The 14377-nt window shown below is 41.1% G+C and overlaps 1 protein-coding gene across 1 annotated transcript; it reads left to right on the top strand.

Annotated features, from left to right (window-relative positions):
- Positions 1-241: 241 nt before the first annotated feature.
- LOC139475796 (uncharacterized) lies at positions 242-10392 on the top strand. The gene is made up of 2 exons (XM_071258998.1): positions 242-318; positions 9355-10392. The coding sequence occupies exon 2, from the start codon at positions 9373-9375 to the stop codon at positions 10330-10332; it is 960 nt and encodes a 319-aa protein (XP_071115099.1). The 5' UTR covers positions 242-318; positions 9355-9372; the 3' UTR covers positions 10333-10392.
- The last annotated feature ends 3985 nt before the right edge of the window (positions 10393-14377 follow it).

The following is a 14377-nucleotide window of genomic DNA, read 5'->3' as shown; positions in this document are numbered from 1 at the left end:
CTACACTGAAGGCGCCCTAATCACCCGCTGAGTGTCGTGGGTGTGCTATCAGTCAACGTTTGAATGTAGAAGACACGCTATTCCTAGCCGGGCTATATCTCATCTAACACTCGTTGACACATTTCATAGCATTTTTCACATAACCAATCCATAACCACGAACCCGAGTCATTGTCTGAAAGCCCGAGCAAGTCTATGCGTATCGTCTTCGATGAAGAGCGACGCTGTTCTCAGTGTTGTCACAAGCGCCGTTGGGGCGAGAGGCGGGATGCGGGGGCAGATGCACGGACGGACACTGTAGTGGAATACTGTCCTGAAGGTGGGTATTTCAAACTGTTTTACATGTCTTAGGCGTGTTGTATCTTCTTAACGTAATTTTAGGTACCTTTGTGTGGCGCCCGTGTACATGTGTCTGGAGAGGTTTCTGTAAAATTCTGTCTTCACTGACAAGGTGATAGATGGGCGATAGTGCTATTGTGTATACAGGTATTATAGATGTGATAGTGATATTGTGTATACAGGTATTATAGATGTGATAGATGGGTGACAGTGATGTTGTGTATACAGGTATTATAGATGTGATAGTGATATTGTGTGTACAGGTATTATAGATGTGATAGATGGGTGATAGTGATATTGTGTATACAGGTATTATAGATGTGATAGATGGGTGATAGTGATATTGTGTATACAGGTATTATAGATGTGATAGATGGGTGATAGTGATATTGTGTATACAGGTATTTTAGATGTTATAGATGGGTGACAGTGATGTTGTGTATACAGGTATTATAGATGTGATAGTGATATTGTGTGTACAGGTATTATAGATGTGATAGATGGGTGATAGTGATATTGTGTATACAGGTATTATAGATGTGATAGATGGGTGATAGTGATATTGTGTATACAGGTATTATAGATGTGATAGATGGGTGATAGTGATATTGTGTATACAGGTATTATAGATGTGATAGATGGGTGATAGTGATATTGTGTATACAGGTATTATAGATGTGATAGATGGGTGATAGTGATATTGTGTATACAGGTATTATAGATGTGATAGATGGGTGATAGTGATATTGTGTATACAGGTATTATAGATGTGATAGATGGGTGATAGTGATATTGTGTATACAGGTATTATAGATGTGATAGATGGGTGATAGTGATGTTGTGTATACAGGTATTATAGATGTGATAGATGGATGATAGTGATATTGTGTATACAGGTATTATAGATGTGATAGATGGGTGATAGTGATGTTGTGTATACAGGTATTATAGATGTGATAGATGGGTGATAGTGATGTTGTGTATACAGGTATTATAGATGTGATAGATGGGTGATAGTGATGTTGTGTATACAGGTATTATATTTTATGTGATGACTCAATAGTCGTCTTCGAGGTTTCTTTGTATTTCAATGCACTAATTATTATATTTGTATACTTAATTCTGTCGTCACCTCAGGGGCAGCGGCGGTATTAGCATCAGCGGTAGTAGTAGCAGCAGCAGTAGTAGCAGTAGTAGGGTCGTAGCAGCGGTAGTGGTAGTAGTAGCAGTTGTACTCTTAACTTGTAGCAGCATCAGCAGTAGTAGTAGTAGTAGTAGTAGTAGTAATAGTAGTTGTTGTACTCTTAACTTGTAGAAGTAGCAGTAGTAGTTGTAGCAGTACCAGTAGTAGAGTCGTAGCAACGGGAGTAGTAGCAGCACCTACATTAGTTGTACTAGTAGTAGCAGTAGTGGTTTTGTTGTAGTTGCAGCACGAGCTGTAATAGCAGTAGTAGCAGCAGCAGAAGCGGTGGTAGCATAAGCAACAACAACAGCAGCAGAAGTAGTAGCAGCAGCAGCGCGCAGTGGTAACAACAGTAAAAATAGTGTTGTAGTATTGGTGGTGGCGGTGGTGGTAGTAGTAGTACTAGTAGTAGCGGTGGTGGTTTAGTAGTAGTAGTAGTAGTAGTAGTAGTAGTAGTAGTAGTAGTAGTAGTAGTAGCGGTGGTGGTTCAGTAGTAGTAGATGAAGCGAGTCATGTCACGCTGCTTTCGGTAAGATCCTATAGTATGTATGTGCCAAGAGGCCAGATGATAATGAGATATATATGGTTGTACATTTATCTAGGAGACAATCATATCAGAAAACAAGATGAAACCTCTTTTGATCGAACTTAATTATCTCGATATATCGCTTTAAACGATACCACGTTATTGCACTGGCAAAAACCTCATCGTCATTATGGTTTAACATCGACACTCCGCTTGTCTCGAACAACGGATTTATTCAAAGTTTCCGATGAATTCGAGTTAGGGAGGTTAAATTGTAGATGCATCTATACATTAAATCCACAAACCGACAGTCAGCTTTAACAAGAGTTAATGACAACTGTGGGTTTTTTTTAGACGAAAATATCGTGCAGATAGATACATCCGTATAGCATGAAAACATGACTGACTTGTTTCAGCCTTGTTCTGTCAAATGGAACCGAATTCCACATTTTTCATTACAAAGGTTAATCAAATTAATGTATTATTACAGAAATTTGTCTTTGTGAATAGAACAAGCAATCAACTTACTAATAAGATACACCGTTACTCATAAATCATCAAAAGACAGGTACTCTATATTCAGTACACAAACAAAAGACCGACGGGGTATATAACCCGTTATCCCAGAACCCCATAGCGTCCAAGCCAAGGTAGGGTCGACGAGCGCAGTTACTGTATATTGACAACCATTGTCTCTGTCATCAAACGGTGTATATTTCAATCTGTCGACAGATACATAGGTAAATCGCATGCATATTCAATCGCACTTTAACAATAGGTTGATAGAAGATGATCACGAATCGGCTCAAGATCTAAATGAACAGGTACTCGTGGCAGGTGGCTTAATTAGCTTGTGGTGCGGTGCTTTGAGCTTTGTGTGGATTTTCGGTGACGTCGGCAGACACATTTTAAGGTATTGTCTGGAAAAGAATTGGAACTTTTGGGGAGTGATTTCTTACGACTACGGGTGTCCTCTCATCTGTCAGACACCCCACTGGGTCGACAGATTTAGTAATGGTTGACTGATAACTAATCCACTACCTGTTACCTATGGTGTAAGTGTATGTGTTTTTATCCAGCGACTGCAGAGCATTCAGTGTATTATGGATGTAGAAGATATTAAATCAATGGGTTTAATGGTTATAAATTCTCGACTTCATAACAATCACAGCTTTCAGGACGTGTCTCAATTTTGGTTTATCTAAATCTTGAAGTGATGATATACGACTGAATATTCACAAACATTATCTCAAACAGGTAACAACATTATTTATGATATATGAGTTGCGCTAACGCTGCTTTGAACAGTAATTTAGTTGTATCAACGCTTAAAGTTTGAGGAGAGGCAAACCTTACCGTAGACAACTACCGATTTTAGCGAATCCATGTGCATTTGTCCCAACTGTCAGCGGATCCTGGTACGGCTGAGTTACGGAACTATGTGTCGCCTTTAACGTCAGTTTTGTCAGCTTTATCAGAAGGGGCGGTAATATAAAGAGAACATTTTATATGAATCAAACCACGAGATGAAAGTATTAAGACCCGATATATATGTTTACGGGTGGGCCAGTCGGTGTGCAGAGTTACGTCCCTTAGACGTGCCAGATACCTGGCCGTTCGAATCCCTGTTCGCGCTATGTTTCTAGGTTTGTCAGCACCATACCCGTGCTTTCTGTTTTCACTAAAGTCGTAAACGTCCAAGACCTGTATTACTTCGGGCTTTCCTCCCACATTAAACTGACTCGCCGTGATATGACTGGAATACTGATAGAACTTGTAAAAAGCGTCGGTAAAACACTCACTCACTCACAATGTTGACCAAGGTCCTCCAGTCTGGCTGTGAGAAACAGTCGGATATACTAGCCATTTTCGTGCTGCAAGTTCATTTGTTAGAATGCCTTATCTAACCGACAACACTGGCATTTGACTAGCGCATGCAGAACTGTTTATTAGATATTAATAAGTCTTTTTGCATGACATACTGTTGCCCGTGAGAATTAATGTACATATCACTAAACCACCCGCACCCAAATTCAGTTCGTGTCGATATCCCAATAACCTTATCTGATATTCCTAACTCTCTAATACACTTACGGTTAAATTCGGGTGTATATTTTTCCGATTGGGTATTAATCTCGAATAACAAGAGATTTAACAAGGGAGGTAATTGTCAGGGTATATGTTTGTGCGAACATACTCCGTTCGAATCGATTGTTATCCGCGAGGTCTTAACGCAGTTGTCTCGTTAGGCAAGGGAAGAGAAACAGTTATGTGAAAGAAGATTCGCGTGTGATACTCGCTGGCACAGAGCATATTTGAAAGATAGATACCGGATTACAAGGACGTGTGGTTGGGTTGAGGTGTCGTTTGGTTTTAAATATTTTTTTCCGATTACTTTGTTTGTTGTTTTACGCCGCACTTAACAATATTCCAGAGGGCGGTTTATAAATAATCGAGTCTGGACCAGACAATCCAGTGATTGACATCATGAGCATCGATCTACGCAATTGGGATAGGATGACATGGTGTATTTAGTAATGGTATCCAAGTGAGAAGTGTTTCATTAATATTTGATATATTCGAATTGTTCTTAATGCAATTATTCGATCAATTCTTCGGGCAGTTGGAAAACCACTTGTATTCCATTGCGTTCTTGTATGTTTTTGTTCACTGTGATTTCCCGAAGAAGAAAAAAATAACACACCTAGCTTCCATTTCACCGTATATATGACTTAATTGTTCCTTTGACTTGACTTCTGCTTATGTTCATTTAACAAATAGCGCTTCCATGTAGTGCCGAAATTTACTGGTAAATTTGATTGTAAACCCAATGGTGTCGAGTTTCATGCTGGAAAAGCTTTTAAGAGAAGTGTTTGCAGAACAAAAATTTTAAGTGTTATGGAAATTACTTTTGAGGTATATATCACTTTCATAACATTTCAACATACAAGGACGTGATGGCAGTGATCGGGGGGTGTTTGGCTCAATACTTTCAGCCACAAAACAAATCACGACTGCCATTGTTGATGAAAAGCAGTCTTAACCGAATGTGAAATGTTTTCAGTCAACGAAAAACAAAACCAGTACACCATCAATTGTACAGATTTAGAGTTCTTAATTATTTGCTTGAAATATATGTTTGTGGAGTTATGTTAAATCAGGCTGCAGGAACTGAAAGAATCTACTACAATGTAAGACGCTATTATAGCAACGATAAACGGTATAATGTTTATATGAAACATTATAATAGCAACGTTCAACGGGTATATTGTTTATATCAAACAACATCATACAACGTTCAACGAGTATACTGTTTTTATAAACACCATTATACAACGTTCAACGGATATATTGTCATATAAAACGCTATTATAGCAGCGTTCAACGATATATTATTTATATCAAAGACTTACAGCAACGTTCATTGGTTTATCATTTATATGAAACATTATAATAGCAACGTTCATATATTGTTTATATCAAACAGCATTATACACCGTTCAACGGTATATTGTTTATATCAAACAGCATTATACACCGTTCAACGGTATATTGTTTACATCAAACACCATTATACACCGTTCAACGGTATATTGTTTACATCAAACACCATTATAGAACGTTCATAAGTGGGTTGGAAACATGTTGTACAAAGAATGCAGAAGATGAAATCTGCCTGCATGTGTGTCTATAAACCAACGCCGATCAAATATCAAGCACAACAGTCCACGGAGAAAGTAGAGACCGCCATTGCCTTGCGGCCATTTCACCAAGCCCCAGTAAGAGGCTTTACCCAGATTCCTCTTGACACAAATCCGTCCTGATTGAGAATGTCTGTCGTCAGACTAAGCTGCTATCGTTGACACTGTGGTCCATATCAGATTTGTGTTTTGGTCTCAGTGAGATATGGGTTCAAATCGACCTGATCAAGAACACTTTGTTAAGGGGGTGGTTGCGGAACTGCTTGCGACACATACTCACTGTCCTACAGAAGTCGGCGACATGGCGAGAAGTGACGCCATGGCCGCACCTCACAGGTAGGGTAGAATAAGGCCGCAGATTGTTTGTGTACACTAATGTATGTGGTTTGTACCTGGCTAATTTGTCCTTTGATTACGAGTCCGACTATTCTGGTACACGCCGTTGAACACACAAATACCCTATATTGGTTTCAAGACATGGACGTCCAAAGATTGGTATGTTATTTCCATATATTTAAACAGTATTTCAAGTCCATGCTTTCTTAAACCAGTGACCGCATATCAGCAGGTATAAGACTACCCCCATTACCTGTGTATGCATCAAAACGGTTGCCTGTGAAGATCCGGGATAGAATAGGTCTTCAGCAACCCATGCTTGCAGTAAAAGGCGACTATGCTTGTCGTAAGAGGCGACTAGCGGGATCAGGTGGTCAGGTTCGCTGACTTGGTTGATGCATGTCATCGATCCAAATTGCGTAGATAGATGCTCATGATGTCAATCACTGGATTGTCTGGTCCAGATTACTTACAGACCACCGTAATATGGCTGTAATAGTGCTGGGTGCGGCGTAAAACAACAAACAAACATCGAAACTGTAATTATTTTAAAGTGGGAGAAACCTTTTGAAAACGAAATTTCCATGAAGTAAGAAAGACATTAAGAAGTGGTGCACATAAGGAAGATAATTTAAGAATGTCAGCCGCTTTACTATGAGGAACAAGGTTTCGAAGTACATACTTACTGCTTCGTCACCTGACGAAGGACTAAGTATATACTCCGAAACATGGTGTTCCTCATAATAAAGAAGTTGACATCCATAAATAAGAACTAAGTATATACTCCGAAACGTGGTGTTCCTCATAATAAAGAAGTTGACATCCTTAAATTAGGACTAAGTATATACTCCGAAACGTGGTGTTCCTCATAATAAGGAAGTTTACATCCTTAAATAAGGACTAAGTATATACTCCGAAACGTGGTGTTCCTCATAATAAAGAAGTTGACATCCTTAAATTAGGACTAAGTATATACTCCGAAACGTCGTGTTCCTCATAATAAAGAAGTTGACATCCATAAATAAGGACTAAGTATATACTCCGAAACGTGGTGTTCCTCATAATAAAGAAGTTGACATCCTTAAATTAGGACTAAGTATATACTCCGAAACTAGTGTTCCTCATAATAAGGAAGTTTACATCCTTAAATAAGGACTAAGTATATACTCCGAAACGTGGTGTTCCTCATAATAAAGAAGTTGACATCCATAAATTCTCGTCCTCCTGAAATTGCCATTCATGTCTTAAACCATAACGATGACGTCAAACTATTGTTGTTGCAGTTGATTCTTATACAGGAATTCACTGGTCATTCTGAACGTGCATTATAACAAGTAAAACCGACGCAATTATCGGTCATTATGCACAGTAAAGGAGAGATGATTTATCAACTAAGACATGGTTAAAGAGAGGGGAAATCACTCGAATCTGCTGAAGCCGCAAGAATAATCAACAGATTCTGATGATTTCTCCATTACAGAGTGTTAGGGAACCTAGTCCTGGTGATATTTCGAGTCGCAGAGGCCGTTTCCAATAGAGGTCACGCGGTACACAAACACAAGTCTATTTAAGATTTGTAACTTAGTGAAGAAATAAAATATATAAAAACTCCCTACCCCGTCACTGTTTGTAAAATGTCACGAGGAACACTATTTTATTTAACTGGCCTAATAGATCAAAACGGTAACAATTTATCAAGACAATAATCTGGATATTTCTCGGCTCGACTTCCATCTGGCTTTGTTTGATCACTAAATCCCCCATAACACCGACCAGAAGGTGTCAGATCGGGATTACAACTCAATAGAGATTTCCGCTTCACTTGGAATGCACAAACATTGTCGTTGCCAGCTGATCAATGCTCCATAACACACCCCAGTCAATCCGTCAACATATGGCGATCAGGGTTCTGCGTCAATGGACATCCGTTATCATGTTTTGACATTAGCCATTCTTCATACGCATAACAACCCGTAACACTGGCATACACACTTGAAAACATCGTTTCTTGAAACAATCTTAGCAGACCTGGCGCTAAGGTGGTCGTAGCTCCCATTCCTTATACTAGACTTATAATAGTCGTAGCTGTCGTCAGGGTGTGGTGTCACTTCTTGGCACGGGGCCAAGCTGCTAGATTGCACGTGCAGTCCATGGGTGTTCATGTTATTTCACGTGCTTTATGGGTGGAAAAGGTAAAACACGATCTATGCGAGCATTCAAGAACACCCTTTCCTGAAAGGAATTATTTCGCCATGCTTTGTTGGTCTGTTTGTTGTTTAACGCCGCACTCAGCAATATTCCAGTCATATGACGGCGGTTATTTCGATATGCACAAAGGTTAGATAGATAAATTTGTGTTAGTACTGGTGTCTTGTAAGAGTATATATACAAGGAGGTTTTGGGGCCTGTGAAAGGTTTTCTTTGGGCGTTGTCTGTCGTATGCTTTAAATTACCGAAATCTCCATGTGATTACTGGTTGGAATTGGTCCACAGTGGTGAGTATGGTTTTACGCCGCTTGTAGCAATATTCCAGCAATATCACGACAGGGGACACCAGGAAAGGGCTTCACACGTTGTACCCATGTCGGTACCCATCTGGTTCCCAGTACCCAAGGGCGGATCCAGCATTTTTAAAAGGGAGGGGTCCAATATATCAAATCCTCGCCCAGATAATTTAACTGCCTACAGTAAACTACATATAGTTTTCAAAAAGGATCCCTCTATGGTACCTATACTTGTAAGATGGGCGGTCGGGTAGCCTGGTGGTTAATGCGTTCGCTCGTCACGCCGAAGACCCGGGTTCGATTTCCGACAAGGGTTCAATGTGTGAAGCTCTTTTGTGGTGTCCCCCGCCGTGATATTGCTGGAATATTGCTAAAAGCGGCGTAAAACCCCACTCACTCACTCACTTGTAAGAGTCGACTGAACGGGATCAGGTGGTACGTCGCGGTGATATCGTAATGTAACCTTTCAATCACTGATTTGATTGCCGAAATTGATTATTTACAGGCCGCACTGATCTTCGTATGCGTCTGTTCTGCAATCCATATCAAGATACAATGGCATGTACGACTACCGTGCTGACGGAGCATGATTTGCATTCTTATGTTGAAATACATTACTGCTTCGAGACCCGACACAACAACCGCAATAGCTGAATATTCAACACTTGCATACTGATGTATCTAGACTCGCTGTGAATTTCAAGTGGATTATTATAGTTTATTGAACTCAACATTCAATTTAATTGTCGTTGTTGTGTCATTCCAGAACTGCGAAGCTGTAAATATGGATCTGGACAAAGTGAAAAAGAAAACTCAATTAGGAGACGGACCATTAAGAATAGATCACAGTGACGTTTACTTCGAAAACGACCGTCTGTCGGAGGAGCAGGGTATATTCAATGATATTCTGTTGAAATACAAACACCGCCAATACATTAACCGTGACGTTGAGATTAAAGAACTGCGGAGAACGCTGGGCGGGTTTGAGGCTATGAAGAAGTCCGCACATCACGCAAAGTCCGAGGCGCGGCCGAAGACCACCCCGGTCTATATGAAACGCCCGCAGCGGCCTGTGAGTACGGCCTCGCAAGCGAGAGTTGTGAAGCTCAACGTCCGTATTCCTGACGATTCCGACTCTGACAGTAGCAGTTACAGTAGCAGCGACGATTCTTCTGTAAGTAGAGAGGTGGTTACTAAGGCTAAAGCTCATATACAACCAAAAGTTATTTCAAAAGCGGGTCTCATTACAGCACAGCTTGAGAACCGGAAGTTCCCGTCTTCGTGGTATACTGATGTTCTGCTTCCGTCCGACGCTGTGGTCAAGAAAAGGACACCCACGCCAACTTCCGGTCTGGGTAGAAGCAGGTCTGCTAGTCACAGACCTAGAACGAGGCAGAAACCTACTTGTGCCAACGCAGACGGCAAAGTGTCAAATGAACCAGCAGACGATAAACCAAGTCTCGTCTGCTCTCGCTCCAAGTCGGCTGTTCTTTCCCGCCGGAAGCTGATTCAGATGACGAATTTGGATCACATGCCTGACTCGGAAGAGAAAACTGAACCCGTTGTGGCTTTACGTGAGATGAACAGAATTCAGAATGAAAGACTCCAAGTTCGTGTGAGAATGTTTTTGGATTCTCTCGACGAACTCAAGAAAAGACAAGCAGCTGCTCGCCATTCTAGAAGAATCAGCAACATCTATGGCAGTGGTGGGTTTTATGACGACCAAGAACCAATGTGGAGATAGTATATGATCAGTGTGCCTCGTGTGTTATAAATACTTGTCAGTGTTGTCAACGAATTGTATAATACCTTTGCTCTTTCATGAATTATTAGGGGCGGTCGGGTAGCCTAGTTGTTAAAGCGTTCGCTCGTCACGCCGAAGACCCGGGTTCGATTCCCGACATGGGTACAATGTGTGAAGCCCATTTCTGGTGTCCCCTGCCGTGATATTGCTGGAATATTGCTAAAAGCGGGGTAAAACCATACTCGCTCACTCATGAAATATTGCTTAGGCCAGACATTTTTAAACATTTCGTTTAAGAGTCCGCTGATTCTGAAAACTGAAATGTGAACAACATAAATAATTATAAGTTATTTCAAATTCTATAATTAAAACATTAATTTTTTTAAAAACTTCCGCCACCGCTTTACAAAATTAAAAATGTCCAACCAACTTAACATTTGGAAAAACATATTTGAAATTGGATTTGTTATTTTTTTTAGCTTTTCGAGCTACCGACCTGAATTTAATAGATAATTCGTTAACAAACGAAAGAAAAAGATCCGGCCTTAGCGGATTCATGATGCTTATGTCTCAGTTAGCAATATTGCAGCTGGATCACTGCGGTCTGTAGTCCGGATAACTAGCTGTTGTGTCATGATCAACGTCTCACTCCTCCGGGGTACGATGTCAGACAGCCACAGGACTTGACCACCCCATTCCCAGTGCAGTCGGCTCTCACGACAAGCATGGGGTACAAGAGCCGGTTCTGACCCGGAAGTCCACCAGTGACCTTCTGATTAAAGTGTCACAGGCCCAGTCGTCTGATTCGTTTGTTCGTTCGTTTGCTTGTCTTAAGAGGCGACCTAAGGGATCGGCTGATCAGGCTTGCTGACTTGGTTGATGCATGACATCGTATCCCAATTGTGTGGATTGATGCTTGATTGTCTGGTCGAGTCTCAATTATTTACAGACCGCCGTCATATAGCTGGAATACTGATGAGTGCGGCGTTAAACAACAAACAAAACAAACAAACAAACGTGACTTTGGTGTAATGGTGCACCAACACGCAGCCAAGTACGGCCTCTCTGCCATCAATGACACACAGTCGTGGCTTGGCTAGACTTGGTGTGGTGCGATCTGGCACATGCGATATCAGTTACAGTGAGTGAGCGAGTTAGTTGGGTTTAACGCCGCTTTTAACAGTATTCCACTCACATCACGACGGGTCAGCTTAAAGTTGGAGGAAAGCCCGAAGTGATGCAGGTCTCAGACATTTACCACTTCGGTGAAACCCACGAGCACGGGTATGGTGCTGACAAACCTAGAAACATAGTCGGGGCGAAACGGGATTCGAACCCACAATCATAGGTTTCTGGCGTGCCCAAGGGTCGCAACTCTGCTCAGCGAATCGCGGCAAATAGACGACTTTGCCACCCGTGCCCCCTTATCAGTTACAGACACCATAATCCGTAACTGTGGCCCTTCTTTTATGCAAGAATGTAAACTAGTGTTTCAGAACCCCCGTTCACATGCACATCATTTACCAACGTAAGTAATGTTGCACATGTGTAACTATACATACATGTTTTTATGTAAATTTACTATGCGTTCGCATGAAAAGCATCTTAGGTGTTTAAATAAAGTATGTAAATTGCGTAAGGCACACATATTCGTCAGTCTGTTTACGACTTTCAACACAAAACAGGTTGTCTTCCAATCAAAGTTGAATGAGAAAAGAATTTTCGCGTGAAGCAACATGTGTTAGATTTAATTTGTACACAAAGTTTCGACTCCTTGAAACCAAAAGAAAACACCGTCAGCTCAATTCTGTATATAGGCATAAAAGTTGACAACTGTTGACAATTTGTTTGGTGTTGGCAAAAGAACAGATAGTAATTAGATCATCCTATTACGTTGACGTAAACGTTCACATTGCAACACATACCCACAGTGCAAATTTACATTTACATTTGCACCTGCTCCAGATGTGATGCAAATTTGCTCCTGGTGTAAATGTACACACATGAGTAAAGGCGTTCACATGACAAGTATACTCACGTATGTATTTCTACACACGTATGCACATATACACACATATGTATAGAGGCGCATGTGAACAGGGTATCAGAAACATTCGGTTTCGTGGTCTAAGGGGCTCGGCTCCTGAACTTCCCCACACACCGCTGTTGAGATATTAAACTCATGATATGGGAGTAATGACAGTCGTATTGCGTATTCTAGAAACTATGGAATGTAAAGTTAACGCCCATGAATAATTCTACTGATAACAGAAACCAAACTTCAATTTGATAAAGAACATGGAGAGATGAGTTGTGCACAAGCAACGTTTTATGGAGGTGGTTTGTTTGTTTGTTGTTTAACGCCGCACTCAGCAATATTCCAGCTATATGACGGCGGTCTGTAAATAATCGAGTCTGGACCAGACACTCCAGTGGTTGATATCATGAGCATCGATCCACCCAATTGGGATCAATGACATGCATCAACCAAGTCAGCGAGCCTGACAACCCGATCGCGTTAGTCGCCTTTTACGACGAGCATAGTCGCCTTTTACGGCAAGCATGGGTTGCTGAAGACCTATTCTATCCCGGAATCTTCACGGGGCTTTTACGGAGATGAAATACGGTACTTTGCAATGGCTGCTCTCTCCTACTACCTATTTAAAATGTCGCCTGTAATAAAACTGAATCCCCCGTGAGTTGATCTAATGGTGACAACATGACAATACGATGTCGTAATAAAACATTGGTTGAGTATCCCTTGTGATGAGACCCGTGAAGATCCGGGGTAGAACGGGTCTCCAGCAACCCATGCTTGTCTCCCTCGTGAAGATCCGGGTAGAATAGGTCTTCAGCAACCCATGCTTGCCGTAAAAGGTGACTATGCTTGTCGTAAAAGGCGATTAACGGGATCGGGTGGTCAGGCTCGCTGACTTGGTTGATGCATGTCATCATTCCCGATTACGTGAATCGATGCTCATGATATCGATCACTGGATTGTCTGAGTGCGGCGTTAAACAACAAACCAACCAACCATTGTGATGGTAACATATCAAATAACGATGCTTCGTGTCATTGTCTATTGTCAAACATTGTCAAACTATTAAATGTCGAACCCAACATAGAGGTCTGTTTTGACGTGTCCTATCAACAGGTGTTGAAATGTACACTTGGCGTCAAATGTCAACGTCCGTACCAGGCCAGGCCACATCACACATAAATTTGTTTTACTGTTTGTTTGTTGTTTAACGCTGCACTCAGCAATATTCCAGCTATATGACGGCGATCTGTAAATAATCGAGTCTGGACCAGACAACCCAGTGATTGACATGAGTATCGATCTACCCGATTGGGATCGATGACATGCTTCAACCAAGTGAGTGAGCCTGACCGTTAGTCGCCTCTTACGGCAAGCATGGGTTTCTCAAGACCTATTCTACCCCGGATCTTCCCTAGTCGATACTGATACAGGTTCTTTGTGCACTTAAATAATAAACTGTCAGATGGAGGTACGCAAATAAGTATATTTAACAGACTCAAAATTAGGATTTCACTCAAACTGTTTGGGGCTGCCACGTTTATCGAGCATTGTCCTAAAATATTAAAAGATTTTGTCACAGTATATTCACACATTAAAATATGTAATTTGTTATTCGTTTCTTTAGATTATGACATAATTATATCTAAAAAAAACCTTAAAAGCCGCGTTTATCACAGAGTTACATCAAATCTCGATGCAGTTTAAGTATAGAAGTATGGGTATGAATATTTGTGTGAAGTGAGTGAGTGAATGCTGTTTTACGCCACATTCCGCAATGTTTCAACACCGGCAGCAGATTCCTAGTTCAGGTGAGGTTTCCAGGTTTGAATAAATAATTAATAGTACCCTATGGTTGTCGAACGAGGCGACTTCATGAAACGGATCGTCAGGCTCATCCCTGCGTCGAAGATTGCTGGTCATGATATCAATCACCGGTTTGTGGGGTCCAGACTCGACCATATACAGGCCGCCGTCAAATAACTGGAATATTGTTGAGTGTGGCGT

This window comes from Haliotis cracherodii, unplaced genomic scaffold, assembly GCF_022045235.1.
Source record: "Haliotis cracherodii isolate W230 unplaced genomic scaffold, xgHalCrac1.p SCAF_3, whole genome shotgun sequence".
In the NCBI taxonomy this organism is placed as follows: Eukaryota; Metazoa; Mollusca; class Gastropoda; order Lepetellida; family Haliotidae; genus Haliotis; species Haliotis cracherodii.
The sequence above is the reverse complement of the archived record's forward strand: the minus strand, read 5'-3'. Positions and strand labels throughout refer to the sequence as shown.

Coding starts and splice junctions, on each gene's coding strand:
- LOC139475796 (XM_071258998.1), top strand. CDS start 9,373: ATGGATCTGGACAAAGTGAAAAAGAAAACTCAATTAGGAGACGGACCA.